The 25,681-nt window shown below is 36.7% G+C and overlaps 2 protein-coding genes across 4 annotated transcripts in view; one reads left to right on the top strand and one right to left on the bottom strand.

The window, feature by feature from the left end:
* Positions 1-2,760: 2,760 nt before the first annotated feature.
* LOC130914085 (potassium channel subfamily K member 2-like) lies at positions 2,761-25,681 on the top strand. Of its 2 annotated transcripts, XM_057833103.1 has the most exons (9): positions 2,761-2,984; positions 5,484-5,590; positions 5,667-5,779; positions 10,408-10,498; positions 13,082-13,199; positions 15,792-15,952; positions 19,226-19,412; positions 20,317-20,456; positions 24,027-25,681. In XM_057833103.1, coding segments are annotated over exons 1-9 (1,257 nt in total). In that variant the 5' UTR covers positions 2,761-2,983; the 3' UTR covers positions 24,366-25,681. The 2 variants fall into 2 exon arrangements, with proteins under 2 accessions (XP_057689086.1, XP_057689087.1); XM_057833104.1 differs by lacking the exon at positions 2,761-2,984 and having other exon boundaries at positions 5,550-5,590; positions 5,659-5,779.
* The window catches only part of cenpf (centromere protein F), a 61,127-nt gene continuing 54,731 nt past the window's right edge, over positions 19,286-25,681 (bottom strand). For both annotated transcript variants that reach the window (XR_009062843.1, XR_009062842.1), the window contains one exon: positions 19,286-19,425. The gene's annotated coding sequence lies outside the window, so the exon portion shown is untranslated. The remainder of the gene's footprint in view (positions 19,426-25,681) is intronic.

Here is a 25,681-nt window from a genome sequence, read left to right as displayed (position 1 = left end):
TCCATTCTGAGATATGTGTCAGCCCAGTGGAGTCTCCCTCTTCTGGCCATTATAAAGAATGCATGTTGACGTTCACCAAGTTGATTTTTTTCAAGTGATGCGTTCAGTAAGTATACAGTACTCACTTTGCTGTGTTGCAGCGCGCACACATTGAAGTAACATAGGTGCACATGATTGAGTGTGAAACTAACTGTGACACAAACACACACACCCCCACACAGGTCTATTTTTGGCTGTATAAATGGGCGTGTAATTAGTGTTTGTGTGTATTTGGGAGCCAGCAGGTGGAAGCATGAAGATTTAAACTGGCATTAATTTCTCATCAGGAGCACAGAGCCAACAGGGACGCCGATCAAGAAGGCAAACACAAGAGATGTATTCAAAATTAATATTAATGGACACTGTCAGAGACGTATGATTGCAACAATATGCTTATTATTGTGTAAATTGCATCACAATTGAAAGCTGTTTGCAACGTTGTGCATTAAAGTTTGAGTATTTTGAGTGAAAAGGATAGTTCTGAATCAATTACGATGTTTTTTTCAAGGGCTTTCAGAGAGATGTTACATAATCGAGACTTCTGGAAAAATTGTTGCATTTATTTATTCTTTTCTCCAAATAAAATCATTTAAATGCATTTATTCATGGCTTGTTTCTTCTTATTTCATCTTAGACAATGGGCAATACCGTAGAGTTGGTGTTATTTGCCAACTTTCAAAACAAACCTATAAAGTTCTGACAATGAACTACTCAAAAATGCATAAGAGCGCACCTCTTGTGCATTTTTTATGGAATATTTGCATTTTTAACTCATTATGGGGCACTCATTTAACTCATTGGCTGCCATTGATAGCGCGAGGTGTTCAATCCATTTTAACTGGGAGAGGCTGGCAGCGTATTATCGCTGCTAACCCTCCCAGTAAAAATGGATTGGACGTCTATCGCTGTCAATGGCATTAAGAGATGAGCATTCGCAGCCAGTCCTCCCAGTTTAAATAAATTAAATACTGTATCAATCATTTTCAAAGGCAGGCAGTGACTTAAATACTACGATAAAAAGGCAGTGAGTTAAATACTACGAAAAAAGTGTATTGTAGTTTATTTATGGGCCATAAACAGGTTGTGTTTACATTTTTTATTTATTTTAATTTTATAAATGTTGTTTTTATAAACATTTTATTAACTTACAATTTTTAATAATTCATAACAAATAAATAAAAGTAATAAGTACAAAAGTATATGGCGAAAAACACAGACTAGACTGAAAAAGCATTTTCTGCTCTTGCACTCCTCTATAAAATAAACTGCTGTATTTTCAGCCAAAAGAACTGTTGCGTTTGATAGACAAATATGTCTATATGATGCCAAAGCAGATTCATGGCGCATTAAGTCCCGAACTATTTTTAATTTGTTAATTTTTACCCTGGAAACCCCCGTTTACAGACGTCGCGCAACCGCTTTTGTTTCAACCCAGCCATAGAGCGAAGGTAATTGAGTACATTTATTATTCAAAATGTCTGTCCTTTTTAGCTTAGAATCATTAATTGATGTCTAATATTTCGCTTAAAAAAAAAAAAAAAGACAAAAAAAAATTTCACTCGCATATTTTAAGCTTTTAAGCAAATTACGTCACAATGAAAAAAATGGCGTCTGTAAAAAAAAAGTCACGGATATCTACCTCATAACTATCGCTTAATTGTATTTTTTTTTTGTTACTGTCGCATTTTCTCCGATATGTTAGATGATAAATAATTGATCTAAACAAAGAGAAAAAAAAAAAAAAGAAAAAAACATGTTTAACAGTGTAAAAATAAGAAAAAGAACATCTTGACCACTCCTATGATCTCTGCGATTTCTGCATCGCAACCCTTGTTGTATTACCATGTTTCACCCATAAAATTCGCCAAAAATCTGGCTGTGGCCATTCACAGCTGTGTCTTGCCACTTGGTGATACATGCTACATGGAGTTTTTGGATCGAAAAGATGTAAGTACACGATAATATCTTGTTAAAATCATGGCGTCTTTAATTCTGCTCCCGCATGCTCTCACCTCCAGTTAGGGTTTTGCTGTTTAATTTTTTTTTTTTTTTTTTTAAATGCCCTCCTGTTCAAAATTTTTCTTCCCCCAGAAAATTGACATTTTAAGCTTTCCAATGATGTATCACACATGCATACAGGACAATTTTGAAATTTGACCAAACTGGGGGTCTCAGAGCCGAACTTCAACTCACCTGAGTGTTTTCCGCCATATACAAATATATAATCAAGACCTGGCATCCACAATCGTGGATATCCCATTTTGGGTCATCAAAATTTCCCGATTAATAATTTATTATACCCCATACAATATACATTAATGATTAATAATAATAAAAAATAATAATAAAATAAATCCTGTATACTTGAGATCTGGCGCCCACAAACGTGGATTTTTTTCACATCTTTTAAACATTATTCAATAAATATTCAATATGATCACAGTGCAGGACAATTAATTTTCTCCTGCATTTATACATTTTATTATTTTATTTTATCAACTAACATTTAATGTTGCAACAACATTTAAACGATGAATCACTGAACTAATTTACTAAGACTTTCCTTAATTTATGTGCACATGTACGTACAGTATATTCATACGTAAGTGGAGGTGTGTGTGTGGGTGTGTGCTTCTCCACCCATCTCTCTCCTCCTCCTGCTCCTCCCTCCGTTTTATCCCGTCCCTCCTTCACTCAGGGAGTGCAGTGGGGCAGCGTGTGCACCGGAGAGCAAAACAACACGGTGGTTTGGCACACGTGGAGCTCCTACAACCACTCTGCTGCTGGCAGAGGAGCAAGAACGAAGAGGAGGAGGACAAGACAAGAAGCACCTCAACATCAGCCGGAGGAGAGATAGAGAGGAGGAAAAATTCCCTCAAACGCACTTAGGGCCTCTGATGAGGAGAAGAGGAGCGCGGAGGGCATTGGCTAGGCTTCACCCACAAGTGAGTAACCCTTTGGAACTTCTGTTTGCATTTGACTTGGCTATTTTACTTACCTTTAGGTATGCATTTCAATGAACGATGTAGTGGGTCAGGAGAGTCCTTCAATTATTTATTAGGTAAATAGTATCCAATACAGTGTAAAGTAAAGAAAGATTATATTATTTCCAGATCAATTAAATTGTATAATGTAAGACAGACTTGCTGGAAAGTATTATAACCTCCTCATACATGCTTATAATCAACCATTCACATGAAGCATAATATTTTAGACTTCGCAGTGCCTCGTAAAGCATGCTGGAACGTTAAAAAGAAAACTCATCCAGTGTGATTATAATCCTGCAGTGAATTGCTGCATCTTATAATCAACATTGTGAAGTAAATACCTCTCAGATAGAATCCTTTTTAACTTTTTACATGGGAATTCGAGTGTCGACTGACTATTTTTGGAAATTAAAAAAAACAACAACTCCATATTGACCTGGCATCCATGTATGCGGACATCACATTGCCTTGCATTGCACAGTATATTTTGAATGGGAGGGATGGGAAGGCTCCAGCCTCACTCCCAATCAAAATGTTTATTCGACGTCTTGCGTTGTCAATGGAAGACGATTAGTTCATTGAGTGCCCTTTAAAGAATGAATATGACATTGATTATGTAACACTGGTCTTGTTATTCATTTGTATTACATTAAATGCTTCAAACTTGATTATTTTATGTGTAATGTGACATGAGAATAACAGCAGGTTTGGTTGTTTGATTATTCTTGAATGACAACCAAAAGTAATTAGCACTCATTGATGGATGTTGCATTATTGTTCAACACTAATACTCAAAGTGTGGTCAAGTGGGACAATTAGCATGCAGGGTCCCTCTCGTGGTACGTGTGGGAAAAAAAATCACAGAATTTAAATTCATTTGAAAATATACTAGTATATACTGTGTATTGTATGTGTGTTCAGTTTAACAGTGACTTATTAAGCATTTTTCAATATGAAACAATGCTTATGGCAAGTAAAGTTTAGTTGTATTTAACTTTAGGTTCTTAAAAATTATCATGTAACCTTTTGTTTTCAAACAATTATTTAAGCTTTTTTTTAATGGCTAACATTTTTGTCCAAACGTTTTAATTACATTAAATAAATAAATTGTAAAGCCTTAATAGGGCAAGGGACTATTTTTGATCATTAAAAAAAAAAAAAAAAGTTAACCGCATGAAGACCCAGTATCCACATATGTGGACATGGCAAATTTTGGGTCTCAATCATAATAATACACTGTATACAGTATATATTTAGAATACTAATCATTCTTATATTTTAATATTTTAACTACTGTTTTAGTATCTTGTAGTATTTTTATAGTATCTTTAATGAATAGATGTATTAATTAATAACATGTAATTAAAACAAAAATTATCACAACTAAACAACCCAGATAGCAGACAGACACTGAATAAACGTAGATTTTCCATCAAAATCATCAGTATGGTTGACATCAAAATTTTCGACGTCAGGTTACGTTGAAACAATGTTCTTCTATGGTATGTCAGGTGATGGTTGTCTTAACATTGTTTTATAGTTGATGAACTAATGTTGACAAATACTTGATTCATGATTGACCAGGAAATATGATTGAAAAGTCATTGAATTATGAGCGGGAGTTTTGGTCGAAAATATAACATTGATTCAGAGTTGTTATGATATTATTAATAATCGAAATGACGTTTAGGTTTTGTAAGGATTTCAATGTTGACACAACATGAATTGAGGGTGCAAAAGTGACGTTGATTCAACGATATAAGATCAACACCGGAATGTTGATCCGACATCTTCTCAACGTCGGTCTGCTATCTGGGAATAATAACATCCTTAGAGTTGAACCATCCCTCCCAATACATTTCATACCATTTAACTCACTACCTAAAAGGAAGGGCTATGAATTCTCCTGTTTTCACTGCTATTGATGGTGCTTAAGTCTAGCAGTTAGACATCCAAATCATTTTAGCTGGGAGGGTTGGCAGCAATCATTCGCTGCTAGCCTCTTCCAGTCTAAATGGATTGGACGAATAGCACCGTCAACGGCAACCAATGAGTTAAATGATTGCCAGATAAAGAGTGAAGAGTCAAGTTAATGTCACAAATTCTTAAAATGAAATTCCATACAATAAAAGTAGTAAAATATTTCATTTTAATGAACACTCAGGCCTACTATGCAACTGTATTTGTAAGTTAGTTATGACACTTGGAGAGTTAAGCAAGTAACATTTAGCTCCACTAAAAGAATGTTGTGTTTTGTTTAGTGTGCATGCACTCTATTCGTGTCTGCTTGAAAGGCCATTCCAAAGCCTTGTTGGTGATTTATTTATAAAGACTTCTAAAATTAACAACTAAATGGCGGCGGCAAGTGAAGTGAGACAGTGTGGCAAACACAATTCCAAGCAATCTTTGTTTTTCTTTTCCTTTTTAAAATTTTTTCTCCCTCATCCCCTCTGACAGTGGCAGCTCCAGACTTACTGGACCCCAAAACGGCCACTCACAACACCAAGCCCCGCCTCTCCTTCTCCACAAAGTCCATCACGCTGACTCGGCGAGAGGAGAGCGAGGTGCCACACGACGACAAAATAGTCATCACGCTTTCCCGTCTTACCTTCCTACCGCTGACCGGTTGAAGTATTGCAGGTGGTGGCCACGGTGATGAAAAGGAAGACGGTGACCGCCATCTTTCTTTTGGTGGTCCTCTACTTGGTGATGGGAGCGGCTGTCTTTAGGTCTCTGGAACAACCTCATGAGAGGTAAAGACATAATATGACTCAGTTACTGCATGGACAAATGAAACAGACACTCTTAGATGAGGTATTGATTTAACACAATATTTTAGATTGTGCTGTAAAACTTGGGGCCTAGAATCCAATTTAGCTGGTCCCTTCCACTCTACTCTTTCTGGAAGGCTTTTGAGAGCTGATCTGTGCTGACCAGTGCTGATTGGTTGAACGCAGCTGTAGCATTTCACACCAGTAGTTTCTTTTATCAAACCCTCATACTTCGTTAGTTTTCTTTGAGTAAATTATCCTGAACTTTGTGCTGCGCTTGAGTTGCAAACCACATGAACTGAAATTTCAGGGAACATACTGTCAGCAGTTTTTGCTCGGAGCTACCTTGTTAACACTTTCATGCATGGATTATGATTTTATTTGTTTTGTTTTTTTATCCTTACAGGACAGTCATTGGCTGCCATTGACAGGGCAAGATGTCCAATCCATTTTGATTCTGCCCCTCTCAGTCTAAATGGATTGGATGTCTCGCATCGACAATTGCACTGAAACAAAAGCACCCATAGCCTGTCATCCCGATTTGAACAGCTATCGAAATCAATTGCATGGAATGAGTTGAATACTATGCGAAGAAGAAAAAAAAGTTGATTTTCTTTTGTAGCTGGTTCTTTATTTCTCTTAATGAACAGGAGATAATGACACATAACTCAGGAACAAAATGAAAGTAATAATCACTTAAGCTAATTACTGTACATGTATAGATAAAAAAAAAAACAATTGAAAGCTGGCTGGCCAGGACTGAATTTCCCTGAGTGCTCAAGGTGCCTTCAAGAAGATTCAGTCTCGACCTTTCAACGCATAAACTTTTTGTTATTCCTAATGCAAATAGGCAGCCCCCCGTGTTAACCCAGGAAGTAACTCGCAAGAAAGTGGAATTTTACTAGCAGCTATATTACTTTCTCTGCTTTGATCTTGTTTCAGAGAAGCTGAGAACTGCACTTTTATCTTATCTACAGTGTATCACAAAAGTGAGTACACCCCTTGCATTTCTGCAGATATTTACGTATATCTTTTCATGGGACCCCCTTACATCTTGAATCTCTGCAGCAATGCTGACAGCACTCCTGTAACGAGTCACATGACATTTTGGAGGGAAATTGACAAGCAGTGTTGGGAGTAACGCCGTTACGTAACGGCGTTATTTTTTTCAGTAACGGGGTAATCTAACTAATTACTTTTTCCGCCATTACAATGCCGTTACTGTTACTGACGGTCAAAAGCGGTGCGTTACTTACTCTGAATAAATTGAAGAAACTACCAGCCGTGTCGAGTCGACTCTCTGCTCTGTTGATTTGTCATCCAAGACTTCGGGTGCGTTCAGGTTCGAGAATAGCGCTCGTACTTCTGATTCCAAGCTGTTTGTCCCTGCTCATTCAATTAGACAATGCTTTCCAAAGTTTGGTAACGTTTCTGTTTGCTACACCTGATGCTAGCCTCGTTCCCATCTCCCACTGTCAGCCAGCAATAATTCTGCTTCCATCTTGAGGACGGCAGATGCTTTGAAGGCGACGTGAATTGTCGGGAAATGAGCCTACCTGAATGCGGCCCCTCAAGAGATGCGATGGAAGTGATTGTGATTGGCTGAGGGTTAGAGTCATGTCTCGTGGTAAGCCAATCAGAGCCGGTGATTTCACAAGCAAACCGGAACAGCGCGTGCGGCAAACACACACACGCAAAACAGATGCACAGGGTCGGGATTGCAGAGCATTCAGAAGAAAAATTGTCCCTTAAGAGGTGGAGATATAGACACTATTTCAAGTTTGTCGAAATTAAAGGAAAGAACCTGCATGTAATGTGTAATTTATGTCTCGGGGCAAAGCTTTTGTGGACATCTGTGATAAGCAATTCAAATCTACTGAAGCACCTAACAAGTTAACTACCTGTCTGTTCTTCTCTATTCCACTGACTCAAATACTGCTCAGAAAATTTCCAATTCTTTGACATACAACAAATTCTTTTCAAAGTAACGGAAATAGTTATTTACCCTGGTAACTAGTTACTTTTATTATGGAGTAATTCAGTTACTAACTCAGTTACTTTTTGGAAGAAGTAGTGAGTAATGTAACTAATTACTTTTATAAAGTAACGTGCCCAACACTGTTGACAAGCAGTACTCAATTTGGACATTTAGGGATTACGTAGTTTCTAATGGGTGTCCTTACTTTTGTTGCCAGGGGTTTAGATATTAATGGCTATATTTTGAGGGGAAAATAAATTAACTCTATTATATAAGCTGCACACAGACTACTTTTCATTCTGTCAAAGGGTTATTTTGTCAGTGTTGTCCCATGAAAAGATATACTTAAATATCTGCAGAAATGCGAGGGGTGTACTCACTTTTGTGATACACTGTAAACAAGATCAGAAGAAGACAAACAATATAGACATGAATATATCAAGTAAAATGAACAAAAATCTCCACATGATGAAAACAACAACTTAAGAATGTTGGGGCTGTAACCAGTGTGCATTTCTGTATGTAATTATTTTATTAGTATTAATTTAGTTTTTATTGAAATTGTATATATTTACTAAAAAAAAACTGACTATAAAATACAATATATACATAAAATATAATAATGATTAAAAAAAAAAACTTTAGTCAACTTTTGAATAACTGTCCACTGTGGTGAAAACTGTCCCTGAAAGGCTTAATCGTCTTATAGTCGAAGCAGAAATAGTAGTAGACTTAAAAAAGAAACGGTGGGGAAAAACATTCAAATTATAATTCTGGCCGCCGTGGCTGACAGAATAATATTACAATTGTAGAAGGTTTACAATCAAATTAACATCAAACTACTGTACCAAAAAACACAACAACTACATTTTAACTGTTGTTTCACAGCAAATAACTGTAAAAAGTATGCATGTGTACTAATATCATCCACTCTACACTCATATTTGAATTCAGGTTAGTTTCTTTGGCAGTCGAGCATGCTGACTACTGAGCACTTGAAATTCAGCCGTCAGCACGCTCTTTTAAATTCTCAGGGAGGTAAGTTTTGCTACCTACCTTCTATACATCCATAGCACCCGCTCTAAGCAATCTTCAATGGCTCAGTAGTCAGCACGCTTGACTACCAAGGACAAGGTAAGGGTGCAAATGCAATTTGGACAAGGCCAAGAATGCAGTAATGTTACCTCCAGCGAGACTGTTCATGTATGGATCATACTACTAAAAAATAGCATTTTTTTTTCTATCATAGTTTACATTTAAAAAGTCTAGAAAAATGTTTTTGTTTTTACGTGTATATTTGTATTTAGTTTTCACTTTTTTTTTTTTTTTTTTTTTCTAATGGTAAAATTGTGGCACCGATGGCTGCCAGTATTTTTATCGTGTATGCAATGTTTTTGTTGTTGTTGCTTTCAAAGTTTGCTTTCAATTCGGTACTTGTCCATTCATAGCGCAATTATCCCTGAAAGTTAAAGGGACAGACAAGACAGAATACCGTATTTATTGGACTATAAGTCGCAGTTTTTTTCATAGTTTGGCTGTGGGTGCGACTTATACTCAGGAGCGACTTTGGTGTGAAATTATTAACACATTATGATATCATTTCACATGTTATTTTGGTGTTTTGGAGTGACACTGATGGTTTGGTAAACTTGTTAGCATGTTCTTTATGCTATAGTGATCTGAATAACTCTTCATAGCTATGTTACGTGAACATACCGGCCACGTTCGTATTTCGTTGTTCATGCATCATGTAACATTATCATACTGTACACTTATTCAGCATGTTGTTCCCTATTGTATTTTTATTTTAAATTGGCTTTCAAGATGACATATCTGTTCTATGTGTTGAATTTTATCAAGTAAATTTCCCCCCAAAATGCGACTTATACTCCGGTGCGACTTATATATGTTTTTTTCCTCTTCGTTGGGCATTTTATGGCTGGTGCGACTTATACTCAGGTGCGACTTATAGTCCGAAAAATACGGTAAATGACCTTAATGCGAAAGATGTTTGCTCATCGTATTTAAGTATGCATATGGCAACTTTCTAAGACTGCTGCTCATTGAAATATTATGTTTAAATACAAAAAAAATGACACCTATAACGAGTGCAGCTATTTTTATTTTATTTTTAACTAATATATTCAGTTATACCCATGCACAAACACGCTGATAAATGTGGTAATAAGTATTATTTATGTCGTAAGGAAGGGTGGCCAATCAGGAATACTCACATTTGATTAGGTGAAATAGTACCAACATTGATAAAATGTCAGCCCCCATGTTGGGCAGCCACTTCCCGGAAATACTGGTTTTTATTTACATTTTTCTCCACTATTCCACATCAGAAAAAATTAAATTATGTTGTTTTTTTTTCAAATTTATTAAGAAAGATTCTTTCCACATGGATGCACATGATTAAGGTGTTGCCTGTGTCTTTAAAGTGCTTTATAATGGCGACCCGACACAAGCACCTCGCACATAATGAGTTGGATGTATGAAGCACACGTCCTTTTAGCAAATGCAGAGATAATTGGATTTGGTTGCCACAAGCAAACACTTCTAATTGCGTCTATGCAAATGAGTGAGGGGAACAGTCCTGACAAAACGTGTGGCCATCTTTCTCCATCAGTGCTCAACGCTTGGCCATCTTGACTCAGAAGTTGGACTTTCTGGCCAAACATGACTGCGTCAACCACAGCCAGCTGGAGGATCTGGTTAAGGTGAAATGTCTACTACTTTGCATAAATACAGCGTCTATCAATGCTACAACAGTAGTTCATGCACCTTGGACAGCTCATTCCTTTTTCCGAATACGTAATATCTTAGACTTGCCACTGTATATTGGCTGTATTGCAAAACATTCATCAACAATGTCATTTTTACTTTTGCTGTTTTGTTAAAAAGAATGTCAAAAACATCAAAATTGCTTATAATTTTTGTTGCTTTAGATGTAATGTACAGTGGGGCAAATAAGTATTTAGTCAACCACTAATTGTGCAAGTTCTCCCATTTGAAAATATTAGAGAGGCCTGAAATTGTCAACATGGGTAAACCTCAACCATGAGAGACAGAATGTGGAAAAAAAACCCAGAAAATCACAATGCTTGATTTTTAAAGAATTTATTTGCAAATCATGGTTGAAAATAAGTATTTGGTCAATACCAAAGGTTCATCTCAATACTTTGTTATGTACCCTTTGTTGGCAATAACGGAGGCCAAATGTTTTCTGTAACTCTTCACAAGCTTTTCACACACTGTTGCTGGTATTTTGGCCCATTCCTCCATGCAGATCTCCTTTAGAGCAGTGATGTTTTGGGGCTGTCGTTGGGCAACACGGACTTTCAACTCCCTCCACAGATTTTTATATGGGGTTGAGATCTGGAGACTGGCTAGGCCACTCCAGGACCTTGGAATGCTTCTTACGAAGCCACTTCTTTGTTTCCCTGGCTGTGTGTTTGGGATCATTGTCATGCTGAAAGACCCAGCCACGTCTCATCGTCAATGCCCTTGCTGATGGAAGGAGATTTTCACTCAAAATCTCTCGATACATGGCCCCATTCATTCTTGCCTTTACACAGATCAGTCGTCCTGGTCCCTGTGCAGAAAAACAGCCCCAAAGCATGATGTTTGCACCCCCATGCTACACAGTGGGTATGGTGTTCTTTGGATGCAATTCAGTATTCTTTCTCCTCCAAACACGAGAACCTGTGTTTCTGCCAAAAAGTTGTATTTTGGTTTCATCTGATCATAACCCATTGTCCCAGTCCTCTTCTGGATCATCCAAATGCTCTCTAGCGAACCGCAGACGGGCCTGGACGTGTACTTTCTTCAGCAGGGGGACACGTCTGGCATTGCAGGATTTGAGTCCCTGGCGGCGCATTGTGTTACTGATAGTAGCCTTTGTTACTTTGATCCCAGCTCTCTGTAGGTCATTCACTAGGTCCCCCCGTGTGGTTCTGGGATTTTTGCTCACCGTTCTTGTTATCATTTTGACGCCACGGGGTGAGATCTTGCATGGAGCCCCAGATCGAGGGAGATTATTAGTGGTCTTGTATGTCTTCTATTTTCTAATAATTGCTCTCACAGTTGATTTCTGTACACCAAGCGATTTACCTATTGCAGATTCAGTCTTCCCAGCCTGGTGCAGGTCTACAATTTTGTCTCTGGTGTCCTTCGACAGCTCTTTGGTCTTGGCCATAGTGGAGTTTGGAGTGTAACTGACTGAGATTGTGGACAGGTGTCTTTTATATTGATGATGAGTTAAAACAGGTGCCATTAATATAGGTAAAGAGTGGAGCCTCGTTAGACCTCGTTAAAAGAAGTTAAACCTCTTTGACAGCCAGAAATCTTGCTTGTTTGTATGTTACCAAATACTTATTTTCCACTCTAATTTGGAAATAAATTCTTTAAAAATCAAACAATGTGATTTTCTGTTTTTTTTCCACATTCTGTCTCTCATGGTTGAGGTTTACCCACGTTGACAATTACAGGCCTCTCTAATCTTTTCAAGTAGGAGAACTTGCACAATTGGTGGTTGACTAAATACTTATTTGCCCTACTGTAGGTACCTCTTTAATTCACCTCGTAATTGCAAAAAAAAAAAAAAAAAAAAAAAAAAAAACTAAAAACTAAATTTTGCAATGAAAAATTCATGATTGAAACATCCGAAATTTGTAGAAAAAAAACCCACTAAAAATTGCTATACTTTTTAATGCTCTCTTGAGGAGGTTTTCCAGACATTTTGTCATTGAAATATATATCTCAAGAGTTCATTGAAAGAATTTGTTCAAATTTATATGCCGCAGGATGAGACAGTCACAGTCAGTCACATGATCACTCCTCCTCCACACACAACAAGTTTTAGGCGTCCATCTTCCATCAGAAAAATCTCACAGAGTGAAACTTCACCAGAGTTACGAGACGTTTTGGAAAAACATCCTTCAATTTAAGTCGTAATTATACTTTTACAACTTATGAAATGTTGCTTTTATTTTGCGAACAACCAATGAAAACACAGCTTCAGTTAAAAGTGCACAAAAATCGTAATAATTTCAATCAAAATCGACCTGTGGCATACTGTAATAATGGTCAATTTAATGCCAAGGGCCATCCATTCTGCTGCAGCTTGACCTCCATTTTCGTATGACAATCATTCTAGTAGTTAGAATTAAACCTGTAGACTAAAATAAATATAAAACCACTCACCTTTTAATGACACCTGGTGGGGTTGTAGTATTAAAGAAAGTGGAAACCAAGGCTTGCTGATGAGTGAAAATTCTCTTTGCCTCTCCTTCTCGCTCCAGCAAGTCGTGTCGGCCATCCGTTCGGGAGTAAACCCCGCGGGAACGCTGGCCAATCCCAGCAGCCTTTGGGACCTGAGCTCGGCCTTCTTCTTCGCCGGGACTGTCATCACAACTATTGGTAGGTGACCGACACACAAAGATAATGTCACTATGACTATTTTTTGTTGGTGGTGGTAGTTAAAAAATGTATCACATGTTATGGTTATAGTTTAAGTATTGAGTGTTTGTGTGTGTGTGTTCGCCAATTTAGCTCTTATGTAGCAAGACTTAAGAGTGCGAGACGTTAAGGACGTTACCTTTGCCATTGATTTGACATCTGCTTCCTGCAAGTAATCAAACTAGAGCAACTGGCGCTCTCATGATGTTTACTCTTGTGTATGTGTGTGTGTATTTACTGCATTCTTTTACTCCCTTCGTTTATGCTTTCTCATCCCTCTCTATTCTCTCTGAATTGCTTTTCAGCAGTCAATCACAATACAATTAGAAGATTACAAGTCCAAACAGGGATTGTTTCCATTGTTGTCCATTGTTTGTTTGTTGTTCCATTATTGCCCTGGTTCTTCTACTTTTCTTGATTGACTTCTTTTACTCCTTTATAAGACAAGTGACTATTTTTGGCAATAATAATAACAATAATAATTAAAAAAAAAAAAAAAAAAAAAAACGTAACCCCGTAAAGACCTGGTGCCTAAATATTTGGACATATCATTGGTCACAATTTTACCATTTGGTAAGTGCGGCCTATATACAGTACACACTCACACATACACAGTCGTATGAAAAAGTATCGGAACCTTTTGGAATTTCTCACATTTCTGCATAAAATCACCATCAAATGTGATCTGATCTTTGTCAAAATCACACAGATGTAAAAACAGTGTCTGCTTTAACTAAAACCACCCGAACATTTATAAATTTTCATATTCTAATGAGGATAGCATGCAAACAATGACAGAAGGGGGAAAATAAGTAAGTAAACCCTCTGCCTAAGGAGACTTAAAGAGCAACTGAAACCAATTTTTACCAAACAATTTAAGTCAGGTGTGTGCCGAATCACTGATGAGTGGTTTAAAGCAGCCTTGCACACTATAAAACACACACCTAGTAAGAAATGTTTTGATGAGAAGCATTGTCTGATGTGCATCATGGCTCGGTCAAAAGAGCTGTCTGAAGACCTGCAATCAAGGATTGTTGATTTGTATAAAGCTGGGAAAGGATTCAAAACCATCTCTAAAAGTCTGGATGTTCGTCAATCAACAGTCAGAGAAGTTGTCTACAAATGGAGAGAGTTTGACACTGTGGCTTCTCTCCCAAGGAGTGGCCATCCACCAAAGATGAGGCCAAGAGTTCAGTAAAGAATACTCAGAGAGGTAAAAAAGAACCCTAGAGTGTCTGATAAAGACTTACAGAAATCACTGGCACATTCCAATATCTCTGTGCACACATCAACTATATGTAAAACTATGGCCAAGAATGGTGTTCATTAGTGGACTCCATGGAGGCACCCACTTCTGTCTAAAAAAAAACATTGTTGCTCGTTTAATGTTCGCCAAAAGGCACTTGGACACTCCACAGAAGTTTTGGCAAAATATCCTGTGGACTGATGAAACCAAAGTTGAATTGTTTGGTAGTAGCACACAACGTCATGTGTGGAGGAAAAATGGAACAGCGCACCAACAACAACACCTCATCCCCTCAGTGAAGTATGGTGGAGGGAGCATCATGATTTGGGGCTGATTTGCTACTTCAGGGCCTGGACAACTTGCAATCATTAATGGAAGAATGAATTCAAAAGTTTATCAAGATGTTTTGCAGGAAAACCTGAGGCCGTCTGTCGGACAGTTGAAGCTAAAAAGACGATGGATGCTGCAACAAGATAATGATCCAAAACACATAAGTAAATCAGATTCAGAATGGTTTAAGGAGAACAAAATACACATTCTGGAGTTGCCAAGTCAAAGTCCAGACTTGAACCCCATTGAGATGCTGTGGCATGACCTAAAGACAGCGATTCATGCCAGACATCCCAGGAATCTGACTGAAATACAGCAGTTTTGTAGAGAAGAATGAGCCAAGATTCGTCCTGATAGATGTGCCAGACTGATCTGCAGCTACAGGAAGCGTCTGGTTGAAGTTATTGCTGCCAAAGGGGGGGCCACAAAATATTAAATGTGATGGTTCACTAACTTATTTTCCCCCTTTCAGTCATTATTTCCATATTATCCTCATTAAAATATTAAAAACCTATAAATGTTTGGGTGGTTTTAGTGAAAGCACACACTGTTTTTTCATGTCTATGATTTTGACAAAGATCAGATCACATTTGATGGTGATTTTATGCAGAAATGTGAGAAATTCCAAAAATGTTCAAATACTTTTGCCCATGTGCCCATGTTATGAAATTTGGCGTTGCTTTGAATTTGGCTGTTTAGGCAGAGGTCTGCTACTGTTTTTTTGGACATAAAATTCATTTTAACTGTGATGATTGGCTGTGAGCCTGTGAATGCTCATGTTTATGTGCTACTGATGGAGCTGGATGTCGAATCTCTGGCAGTGATCATTCAATGTCAACCTTCCCATTGAAAATGGATTGGACGTCTAGCGCCACTAATGGTAGCAAACGAGGTCAATGTGTGCCGTAGAAAAGGTTTAAGGCATCAGTTTACATCCAGTCCACTACAATTTAGGGCCCTCTGCCGTTTTGTTGCAGGCTTCGGCAACATTTCACCTCACACAGAAGGCGGGAGAATCTTTTGTATTGTCTACGCTCTGCTGGGCATCCCTTTGTTTGGCATCCTTCTGGCCGGTGTTGGCGACCAGCTGGGCACCATCTTTGGCAAGATCATCGCCAGAGTGGAGAAAATGTTTGTGGTGAGTGCAGGTGAACGCGCACGCAAGCAAGCAGGTCCACATAAGGTGTGCTGAATAATTTAGACAAAAGCTCTTTTGACAGAAATCCTGTCACAAGACCTCTTAGTTACAAGACAAACAACATAAATTAGGGTTGTCGCAGGCCACATCGTAGTTATGTTTTCCTTCAAAAGGCTGTAATGTCTGTAAAGTACAGCTGCTAAGGTGAATCAACTAATTGAAATCTAATAAATTATCAAGTGAATTTTGATAGTCAATGAAATGTTTAGTGATACTGTTGACCTAAAAATTGTACACACCATCTTTTTTGTTACTTTTCATTTTTTTTATTACTCCCAAATATAAGTAAATACAAACATTAAGATAAAAAATATTTTTTCAATATTTACAAACGTTCAAGATCAAATGAAAAAAAGAGAATAAGAATATTTTCTGGATTTTGTTTTCTTTTTTAAGTTAAAAGCAACAACAACAAACTAAAAAGCAAATATGACATTTTCTGTATTTATTTTCAAATGTTATATTTTTAATTCAAAAAGAAAAATAAGTAAACATTACCTTTTTTCTATAATTGTGTTTATTTATTTTTCATTTAATTTTTTTAGGGGGTTTATCAAATAAAAAGTTGTTTTTTTCCCCATTTTTAGAAAATATCTATGTATTTATTTTAAAGTTAAGAAACATTTGCAGCTTTAAAAAAATAATTAAAAAACAAGAAGTGAAAATTAAAAAAATAAAAGCAATATTTACCATATTTCAGAAATATTTTTAATTTTTTTGAAGGGAAAACCCATTGTATGCGTGTATTTGAATTTCTGTGGTCTTCGATCTTTCACTGAGGACTACAGAAATTGTATTAACATGTTATTTTAATGATAAACAAAATCTAATGATTAACTTTCGCAGGCCACACAAATGGACGTAGCGGGCCGCATCTGGCCCCAAGGCTTTGAATGTGACAGTTGTGTCATAGCCAAAACAAGTTGAGAAATTTTGAACGAGTCAGCCATTTTATAAATTGGGATGTAGCTCCTAATCAATTAATCAATCAAGGGTTGTGCTTCAAACCTCAGTTTTGTTCTGAATGATAAAAGGGTCCCTAACAAGTCTAAGGGGCGAATTATGAAGACGACAGCTGCGGATGAGGACAAAAGGTCATTCTGTCACCTCAAATCTTAATGACTTTAAGGCTAGATTACATGGTTGGCTTCATGCGCAAGTGCTCCCATGGGTTTATTGGGGTGGTCACTTTGTTGCTTTTGTCTGTATTTCCAACTGTGGTATGTGTGGATCTGTAGCTTTTCATTTCAAATAGAATCTACAATAATTCAGATGATGGAAAATAATGGTTGTGTCCAAACTATATACTATAGCAACTGTATTATATTGTATTATAAATGGCATCACATTTTGGGTCATCTAGGCCACAATATTAATATTTGATACATATTTCTAAATAACAAGTAAATCTTAAACAAAAATCACTCGTTCAATTTGCCATATACAAATGACTTTTTTCAGATATAAAGTAAATGATACTCAGTTTTGGCAGTAAAATCGATTTGGATTTGGTCAACTTTAAAGATACTTTGAATAAATGTCAAATATTGTAACCAATAATATCATCGATTTGTAGTCTCCCACCGATACCGCTAGGTAGCTCCTGATGTTGATTCCGACACTCGATTGTGAAGTATTGGTTGGTGCTGATACTGTAACAATTATCATTGGTCAGACACTGCTTCACTCATTGTTTGTCATTGCCGGCGCTAGACGTCCAATCCATTTGAAGTGGGAGGATGTTCATTCGCTGCCACCATCCCACATCAAATGGATGGGACATTTACTAGTGATAAACTCATTATCATTAAGGATATATATATAACAATATTTTCATTGATTATACACATTTTATAGCAACACGACAACACAGAACAAAAAATAAACAAACAAAAACAAAGCAGTCCACAAGTCAAGTAGTTTCACAACTTATTATACCACAGGTAGTTATACACCCCATTTGTCAATAAAGTCCAATAAAGGTTTCCATATTTGCTCAAAATCATCTGCCTTCCCTCTCACTACATAGGTTAGTTTCTCCAGCATAACAGAGTTTGCCATTTCTTTAATCCAGTGATTTATTGGAGGTGTGTCCATTTTCTTCCAAAATAACGCAACGAGCCTCCTGGCCTGTAGCAGTCCAAAATCAATCAAAGTCTGTTTTTTTTTGCAGATCACAAAGTCCCTTGGGTAAATGCCCAGTGTAAACAATTTTGCATTATACGGTACGTCAGTCCCAACAATATATGACATAATACGTGCCACTTCTGTCCAATATCTTTGTAATTTAGGGCAGTCCCAAACACAGTGTAAAAGAGTTCCTCGTCCTTCTATACATTTAATGCAGGTGTCTGGAATATCAGGGGACCAGCTGTTTAACTTTACAGGTGTAATGTATACTCTCATCAACCATTTATATTGCAATAACCTCATTCTTGTGTTAATAGTTTGTTTTTGGGCTTTCAAACATGCCCTGTTCCATTCTTCCTCTGTAATTGCCTCCCCAAGTTCAGATTTCCATGCTTCCAATATGTATGTATATCATTATCTTTGGGAAGCACTTGTTTTATTATTATTATTATTATTTTTTTTTTTTTTTAATATTAGCTGGCGGCCATCTATTTTAAAATTTTATTATTTTTTTAAATATGCTTGTCCTGTTCAGCTGCTTAGACACGGACAATAGGAATCTGAATGTCTTTATGGTCTGAACAGTTTTAATGTATCACATGGGAGTTTGTTATACTCATATTAGGGCTGTTCATTATGTTTTATTTATTGGGAGAAAGCAGCGAACAGGAAAGGGCTATGGGATGACAGAAAGGAAGAAGGCAGACAGAAGAGTAGAAGAACAAATAACAACAAAAAATGCATTAATACACACGTATTCTAGCTATGAACATAGCGGTGCTATTGTTAGCTAATTATATTTACACGTTGACACCATGTGGGGGTCATGATAACCGATGACATCATTATAGTGCTCTATCAGTACCGATGTGCACTAACACTAATAAATTTTTCATTTTCATTGATAAAATAAGTAGTTTTAATTTTAATTTATGTAATTTTATGTTTTTAATCACCAAGTGCTACTTTGCTTATTTTTTTAAATGATGGCCAAAAATTTACAAGTGGGGATAATGTAAATGCTCATTGTGAAAGAACATGAACATCATGAATGCACGCTGACCTCATGTTTGTTCCGATCAGCACATGGACATCAGTCAGACCAAGATCCGGGTCATATCCACGTTGCTCTTTGTGCTTTTTGGCTGCTTGCTGTTCGTGGCGCTCCCGGCAGCTATCTTTCAACACATCGAGGGCTGGTCGGCTCTGGAGTCGCTCTATTTTGTGGTCATCACTTTGACCACTATCGGCTTCGGGGACTTTGTTGCAGGTAAAACGATTTCCTGAAATAATATATAGAGAACTAGAAATGCAATTTCAGGAGAAAATACTTTGGTCTCCTATGGGTCACTTCCTGTAGATTTCTTAGGCCAATTGCCTTCGTTTATTCGCCCTTCCCAGTCCAAATGAATTGGACATCTAGCGCCGCCAATGGCACTGAAAGATGAGCATTGACAGCCAATCCTCCTCGTTTGGATAAATTTGATGTTTATTGTTGTAAATAGCAGGCAATGAGTTGAATTTGGGTCACTTCCTTATTATTTTTAGGATATTTTCGGGTAACTTGCTGTTGATTTCGAGTCACTTTCTGTTGGTTTTGTTACAGGTCACTTCCTGCACTTCCTGTACATTTTATGTCCCTTCCAGTTAATTTTGGGGATAGTTCTTTGTCAAAAATGATGACCACCAAAAAAGATTTTTTTTTCAAGTCCGAGTTGAGAATCAATTGGAGTGAACAGATGTTTTTGTGGGCATTGAATGTGCCATTGGACATAAATAGAGCCATTGAAAATGTTTTTGTAAAATGTTGGCGGAATTTTATATTTTTGCCAGAAACTAACTAGCTGACAACTTATGTGCTCCTTGATTTGGTGAATTTTTTTATGTGAATTATGCAAATGGGACAAAAACTGTGGGTCGTGTAGCATTCTGAAAATGTAAAATGTTATGTTTTTGTCATTGGAAATGAATGATAAATGTTATTGGCAAAATTGAAAGAGAAGCTGGATTTCATAATAATTTTTGGAACATTTGGAAGTTGGAACAGTGTGAATCGATCAAAGCATGTGGGTTGCGCAGCGCACCGATTAAGTGGATGGGAAAAAATATGAATATCATAAATAGGGAGCGTTACTTTGTGCACAATTATAAGGCTGCTTTACCTCTCCTTACAGGAGGCTCTGAAATTGAGTACTTGGATTACTACAAACCAGTTGTGTGGTTCTGGATTCTGGTGGGACTGGCCTATTTTGCTGCCATCCTCAGCATGATTGGAGACTGGTTAAGAGTCATTTCTAGGAGGACCAAAGAGGAGGTTTGTTGCTATTACTACCTTTAACAATTGAAAATAAAAGATTTTCTCCCCATTGACGCCGATAGGCATCCAATCCATTTGAACTGGGAGAGGCTGGGAACGAATGAGCTCTCTCAATGGCCGCCAAATCCTCTTTTTTGAGCTCCTGAATAGAAGATATTGCCTTACATATTTCATGCATTTATACATAGACACTAAATACTCCTGTTTTATATTTTTTAAGATTTTGTTTTCAGTATCTTGTTCATATTATTATTTTCTTTTTGTTTGAATTTATTTACATATTTTATTCAAAATAAAAAAAAAACAGAAAAAAAAACCTCGATACTCTTTTCATATATTTGTTTTAAAATTAAAAAAAAGGAAAAAACTTTTTTTTTGTCTAACGCTGATCATGTGATAAAAACAAATATTTTTTAAAAAATGCTCCTGGCTTGTAATCATTTTATTTGTGTTGCTTGGGTCCAAACTAAATAAAAAACTATCACTGAAAAGGTAAAAGTTTTGTTTTGCTAAAATTAGAGGCTATATTCAAAATTTTCGATTTTACATCCTTGCTATGCAAAATATATTTATGTTAAATGTCATTTGTTTGTGTTGTAAGTCTATAAAATAAGGGGGAAAATGTACATATATATATATATATATATATATATATATATATTAGGGCTGTCAAAATTATCGCGTTAACGGGCGTTAATTAATTTTTTAAATTAATCACGTTAAAATATTTGACGCAATTAACGCAGATGCCCCGCTCAGACAAACTTAAATGACAGTCCAGTGAAACGCTCACTTGTTAATTGTGTTTTATGGCGTTTTTCCGCCCTCTGCTGGCACTTGGGTGCAACTGATTTTATAGGCTTCAGCACCCATGAGCATTGTGTAAGTAATTATTGACATCAACAATGGTGGGCTACTAGTTTATTTTTTGATTGAAATTTTTACAAATTTTATTAAAACGAAAACATTAAAAGGGGTTTTAATATAAAATTTCTTTAACTTGTACTAACATTTTTCTTTTAAGAACTACAAGTCTTTCTATCCATGGATCGCTTTAACAGAATATTAATGCCATCTTGTTGATTTATTGTTATAACAAACAAACAAATACAGTCCTTATGTACCGTATGTTGAATGTATATATCCATCTTGTGTCTTTCCATTCCAACAATAATTTACAGAAAAATATGGCATATTATATATGTATATATATATATATGCATAGAAAGTACAACAGTAAAGAAAAGTGGAAAAATAGAATTTCAAATTCGTGACCACAAACCGAAACTTTCTATGAAACAAAAGGGGTTTTATATGTCAATGCGATGAAACAAACTAGGAAATACCACTTAGAACCTGGGAACAAAATAAGTGTTAAATGGCATTATGTAAAGGTTCATTTATTAAAAATTTTGAAAAAGAAAAAATGGTTGATAATTTCTGATTTCTGTGGTGTTTGATCTTTCATTGAGAACCGCAGAAATTTGATTTTAGTGAGAAAAATCAAGTCAATGCACATGTTTGACTTTCACGTGCCACACAAATTGATGTTGCGGGCCGTATCTGGCCCCCGGGTCGCGAGTTGAAACCTGTGAATGACACTATTATGTAATATAATACGCAGTGCACCTACAAGCAAACAAGCTCTTGTTCATTTCCAAGTGCGGCGCCATGTCACAATCTTAAACATTTTTCACCCTCTTAACTTGGTTTCAATGATGCATCTGTTCTCTGATCAAATAGACTTTACGCAACCTAAAGACACTTGTAGGTTGTTATTGTGAGTTTCTCCAGAGAGACAAAGCAAAAAAGCATAGTCCCATCTGGCCATGATTCTTGACTCATTCTGTCTCTAAATATAACACAACTTATGTAAATGAGTACACTTTTCTCAAGAGGGATGACACAGTCAAAAAGTTGTTGTCATGAATGAATTGTTAGTTAAGTGACAATGAATGTATAATTTATGAGCAGATTAATTGGAAATAGGTGAGTGACATGATTGAGTAGTATTATAACCCTAAAAGGCTAAGCGGTTCACCACTTTGTGAAGAACAGCGTGAAAAAAAGAAAGTCCAGTAATTTAAATCACATTCAGTCCACAATGTTTGGTTCTATCTTTCCTTAATGGTGTACCGCTTACCTGATGAAGAGTTAGCTTTTTTATCAACACCTTTTTCTTACGCCACTGACCATGACATTCTCCTGGTTCAACAACCGATCCTTTACCACCATATGCCCTGTCTTTCTTATATATTATATCCTCTGGTTGTCTTACGTCTCTAACCATTCTTGGAGGAGCAAATGCTACTCAGTGACAGCCAACAAACTTTTTATTTTTTTCATTAATAACAAATCTTAATTCTATAATTTATATACACCTTCTCCTTATTAAAGCTGTTTTTTTTACAACAGAAACATTGGCAGTCAGGTACAATTTAAATTTTTTTCAGTTCATTCATTGTCAGACAGAAGCAGCACGGCAAAACGCCATGCTAAAAATTAAGTAAAAATATCAAAATGGCTTACCTCTTCGTCCTCTGTAGTACCATGGCCCCCAGCAAAATTTTTGCTGCATATGAAATGTGAATGGCTTCAGCTTGCTGGCGCCAAACTGGTCTTTTGGACGTCCGCGCAAGTTGATCCATTTTCAAAAATTTCCCCTCCGAGTTTTTGGTTTCGGGAAACGTATGAAGAAAACATCCTTCATATGTCGTAATGTCTAGAGTCGTTTCTACAAGTTCCATAGCAGCGGTGTTTGATCAGCATGTTCTTTTATGGAAAGATTACCGGAGAAAAAAGCAGAAATAACATAGATTATATGCGAGGGCGTGTCTATAACGACCCACTTCCGCGTTACGATGGCGACGTCACGGTCTGCTGGCCTTAGGCTTAAAGTGCCCCCTGCAGTTCTAGGATAGAATAGTCACAGTTTAGTTTTATTTAGATTAGATTTTTTTTTTTTTTCTTTAATCAGTTTGGGTTGTTTTTAGAGAGGCTTTTTTTTTTTTTTTTTTTCATTTTCATTTTTTTCTTGAAATCATTAGTGTTAGTTTTGCATTTCTTAGTTTTAGCATTTGTTTAGTTTTACGAGGGTTGGGTCATTTTTCAGGTGCAGGATTTTAAAAAAAAGAATATACAATTTTTAGAAAGACGTCATTTTAAAATTTAAGATAAAATATTCAGTCATTTTGAATTTGATCATTTTAATATGTGTATAATAATACAAAATATTTCATCAAATTCATAAATGAAGAGAATAGTGTCTTCAATTTCAATCATTTTCAGTTTTGTTTTTTCTTTTATAGCTTTTATTTTTTTCAGTTACCGAAAACTTTTTTTCAACTCTAAACTAATTTTCGCATCACATTTGTTTTTTTAACGATAATAATGTTAATAACAAAAAGCCATAATAAAAAAAGAATTGAAATAATTGTATATTCTTCCCAAATATTTAGAAGAAAATATTTGGGGGAAAAAAATATATATATATGCAAAAATGCATAACTGTAATCATAGCTTCGCTTTGTTTTGAACCTCTGACTAGCCACTGTATCTTCTCTGCAGGTGGGAGAGATTCGTGCCCACGCGGCCGAGTGGACGGCCAGCGTGTCGGCAGAATTGAAGGAAACCCGCCGACGAGTAAGCGTGGAAATCTACGACAAATTCCAGCGAGCCGCTTCCATTAAACGCAAACTCTCATCCGAACTCGGTTTCAGCCCCACCCCGGAATTCGCTCTGCCCCGGAGGGCTGTTTTGGCCAACCACGGCGAGGAGCGGGAAAAGGGCGAAAAGGAGGTGGGGCTACCGGGGTTGACGTCACAGATGACTCGGAACTGCGGCTTGTTTATGAACGGTTTGGACCTTGAAAGAGGCGATATGGCCGCTATTGAACACATAAAATGAAAAACACTTTGAAGACTTGCTTGTCCTGCTGGAAAATATGATGGATTTCCTCATTATGGTGGACAATGACATCCATTCTACAGAATTTCAGCTTTTTTGAACAGTTCCTTCAAATGTATTCTTTGGTTCTCTAACTTTGGGACCCCTTTTATAATCCTGAAGCCAATTTAACATGATTACCTCGTGTCGTTGACCCCTAAGTGCCAGAGGACTTAAAATTGCAGTTAAAATGTATATAAAGTGTATATAAACACACCAAAAATGGATTTTGTGGACCTCCAAGTGTCTACTCGCAGGCCTTTAGGGGTACAGGTACCGCAGTTTGAGAACTACTGCCTTACGTCTGAATATAAGCATCAAGATGACCTAGACAAATGCGGAGGTACAGTAATACAGCGGTTTCATATTTTTTGGGACACAGCAATAACAAATTAGTATTTTTGATAGTTTTGAGTCTTCTCGTCGTCACTAACAGCTGTAGGCTGCCATCATATATCGTAAAGATATAGCTTTGAATGCGGTCGCCAGTAGGGAACAAGAAGTCGGTATGACCTTTAGGATTTTGTTGCCGTTCTCAAACTTTGACTAATATTCATCCGAACTCTCAGGTGAGGAGAAAGAGGGACGGCGTGACATGTACGAGGCAAAACGGGCAGTTTAAATCAAACGTCACGTTGCCTTAAAATCGTTCCTTTTGCCGAAATGTCAAGCACAAGTCTCAGAGGTTGACCTTCAACTGAGAGCAACGAAATGATGTTTTTATTGCCCCTCTGAGCCACCTCCTCACAGCTGCTACAATTTTCATAAGAGTGAATCTGGAAGGAAAACACAAACTCCAAACTAAAAAAAGGACTGACCTTAAATTTTGATTTGAGATTATCATCTCAATCTTCTTTACATGTAACCTCCCAGACTCTATTTTAGGTTCAGGATATGCATGAGCCGATATCAGTATCTCCCAGTATGATAACCTTGAGCAAATATAGGGAAGCATCACAAAATGAAAGCTTTAAAATGTGTTATTTTGAGAAAAAAAAAAAAAAAGGTTTGAAAAACTATTTTTTTACATGTATTTTTAAACAACATATGGAATAATTATTTAGATATGTATTTATAATACAGTACAGTGATCAGTGATCCCTCGTTTTTTGCGGTTAATGGAGACCAGAACCCGGGAAAAACCGCAAAGTAGCGCCCCCCCCAATTTGTTTTGTGTGCGTTTTCAATGTATTTATTTGGAATTAACTTTAGAGATACATATAAGACATGTTTTTTTTTTTTTTTTACTTTTTTCCTCCAAAGAACAATTATATAAA

Source organism: Corythoichthys intestinalis, chromosome 1 (assembly GCF_030265065.1).
Source record: "Corythoichthys intestinalis isolate RoL2023-P3 chromosome 1, ASM3026506v1, whole genome shotgun sequence".
NCBI classification, from domain to species: domain Eukaryota; kingdom Metazoa; phylum Chordata; class Actinopteri; order Syngnathiformes; family Syngnathidae; genus Corythoichthys; species Corythoichthys intestinalis.
Note: the sequence above shows the minus strand (reverse complement) of the source record. Positions and strands in the feature narration are given on the sequence as shown.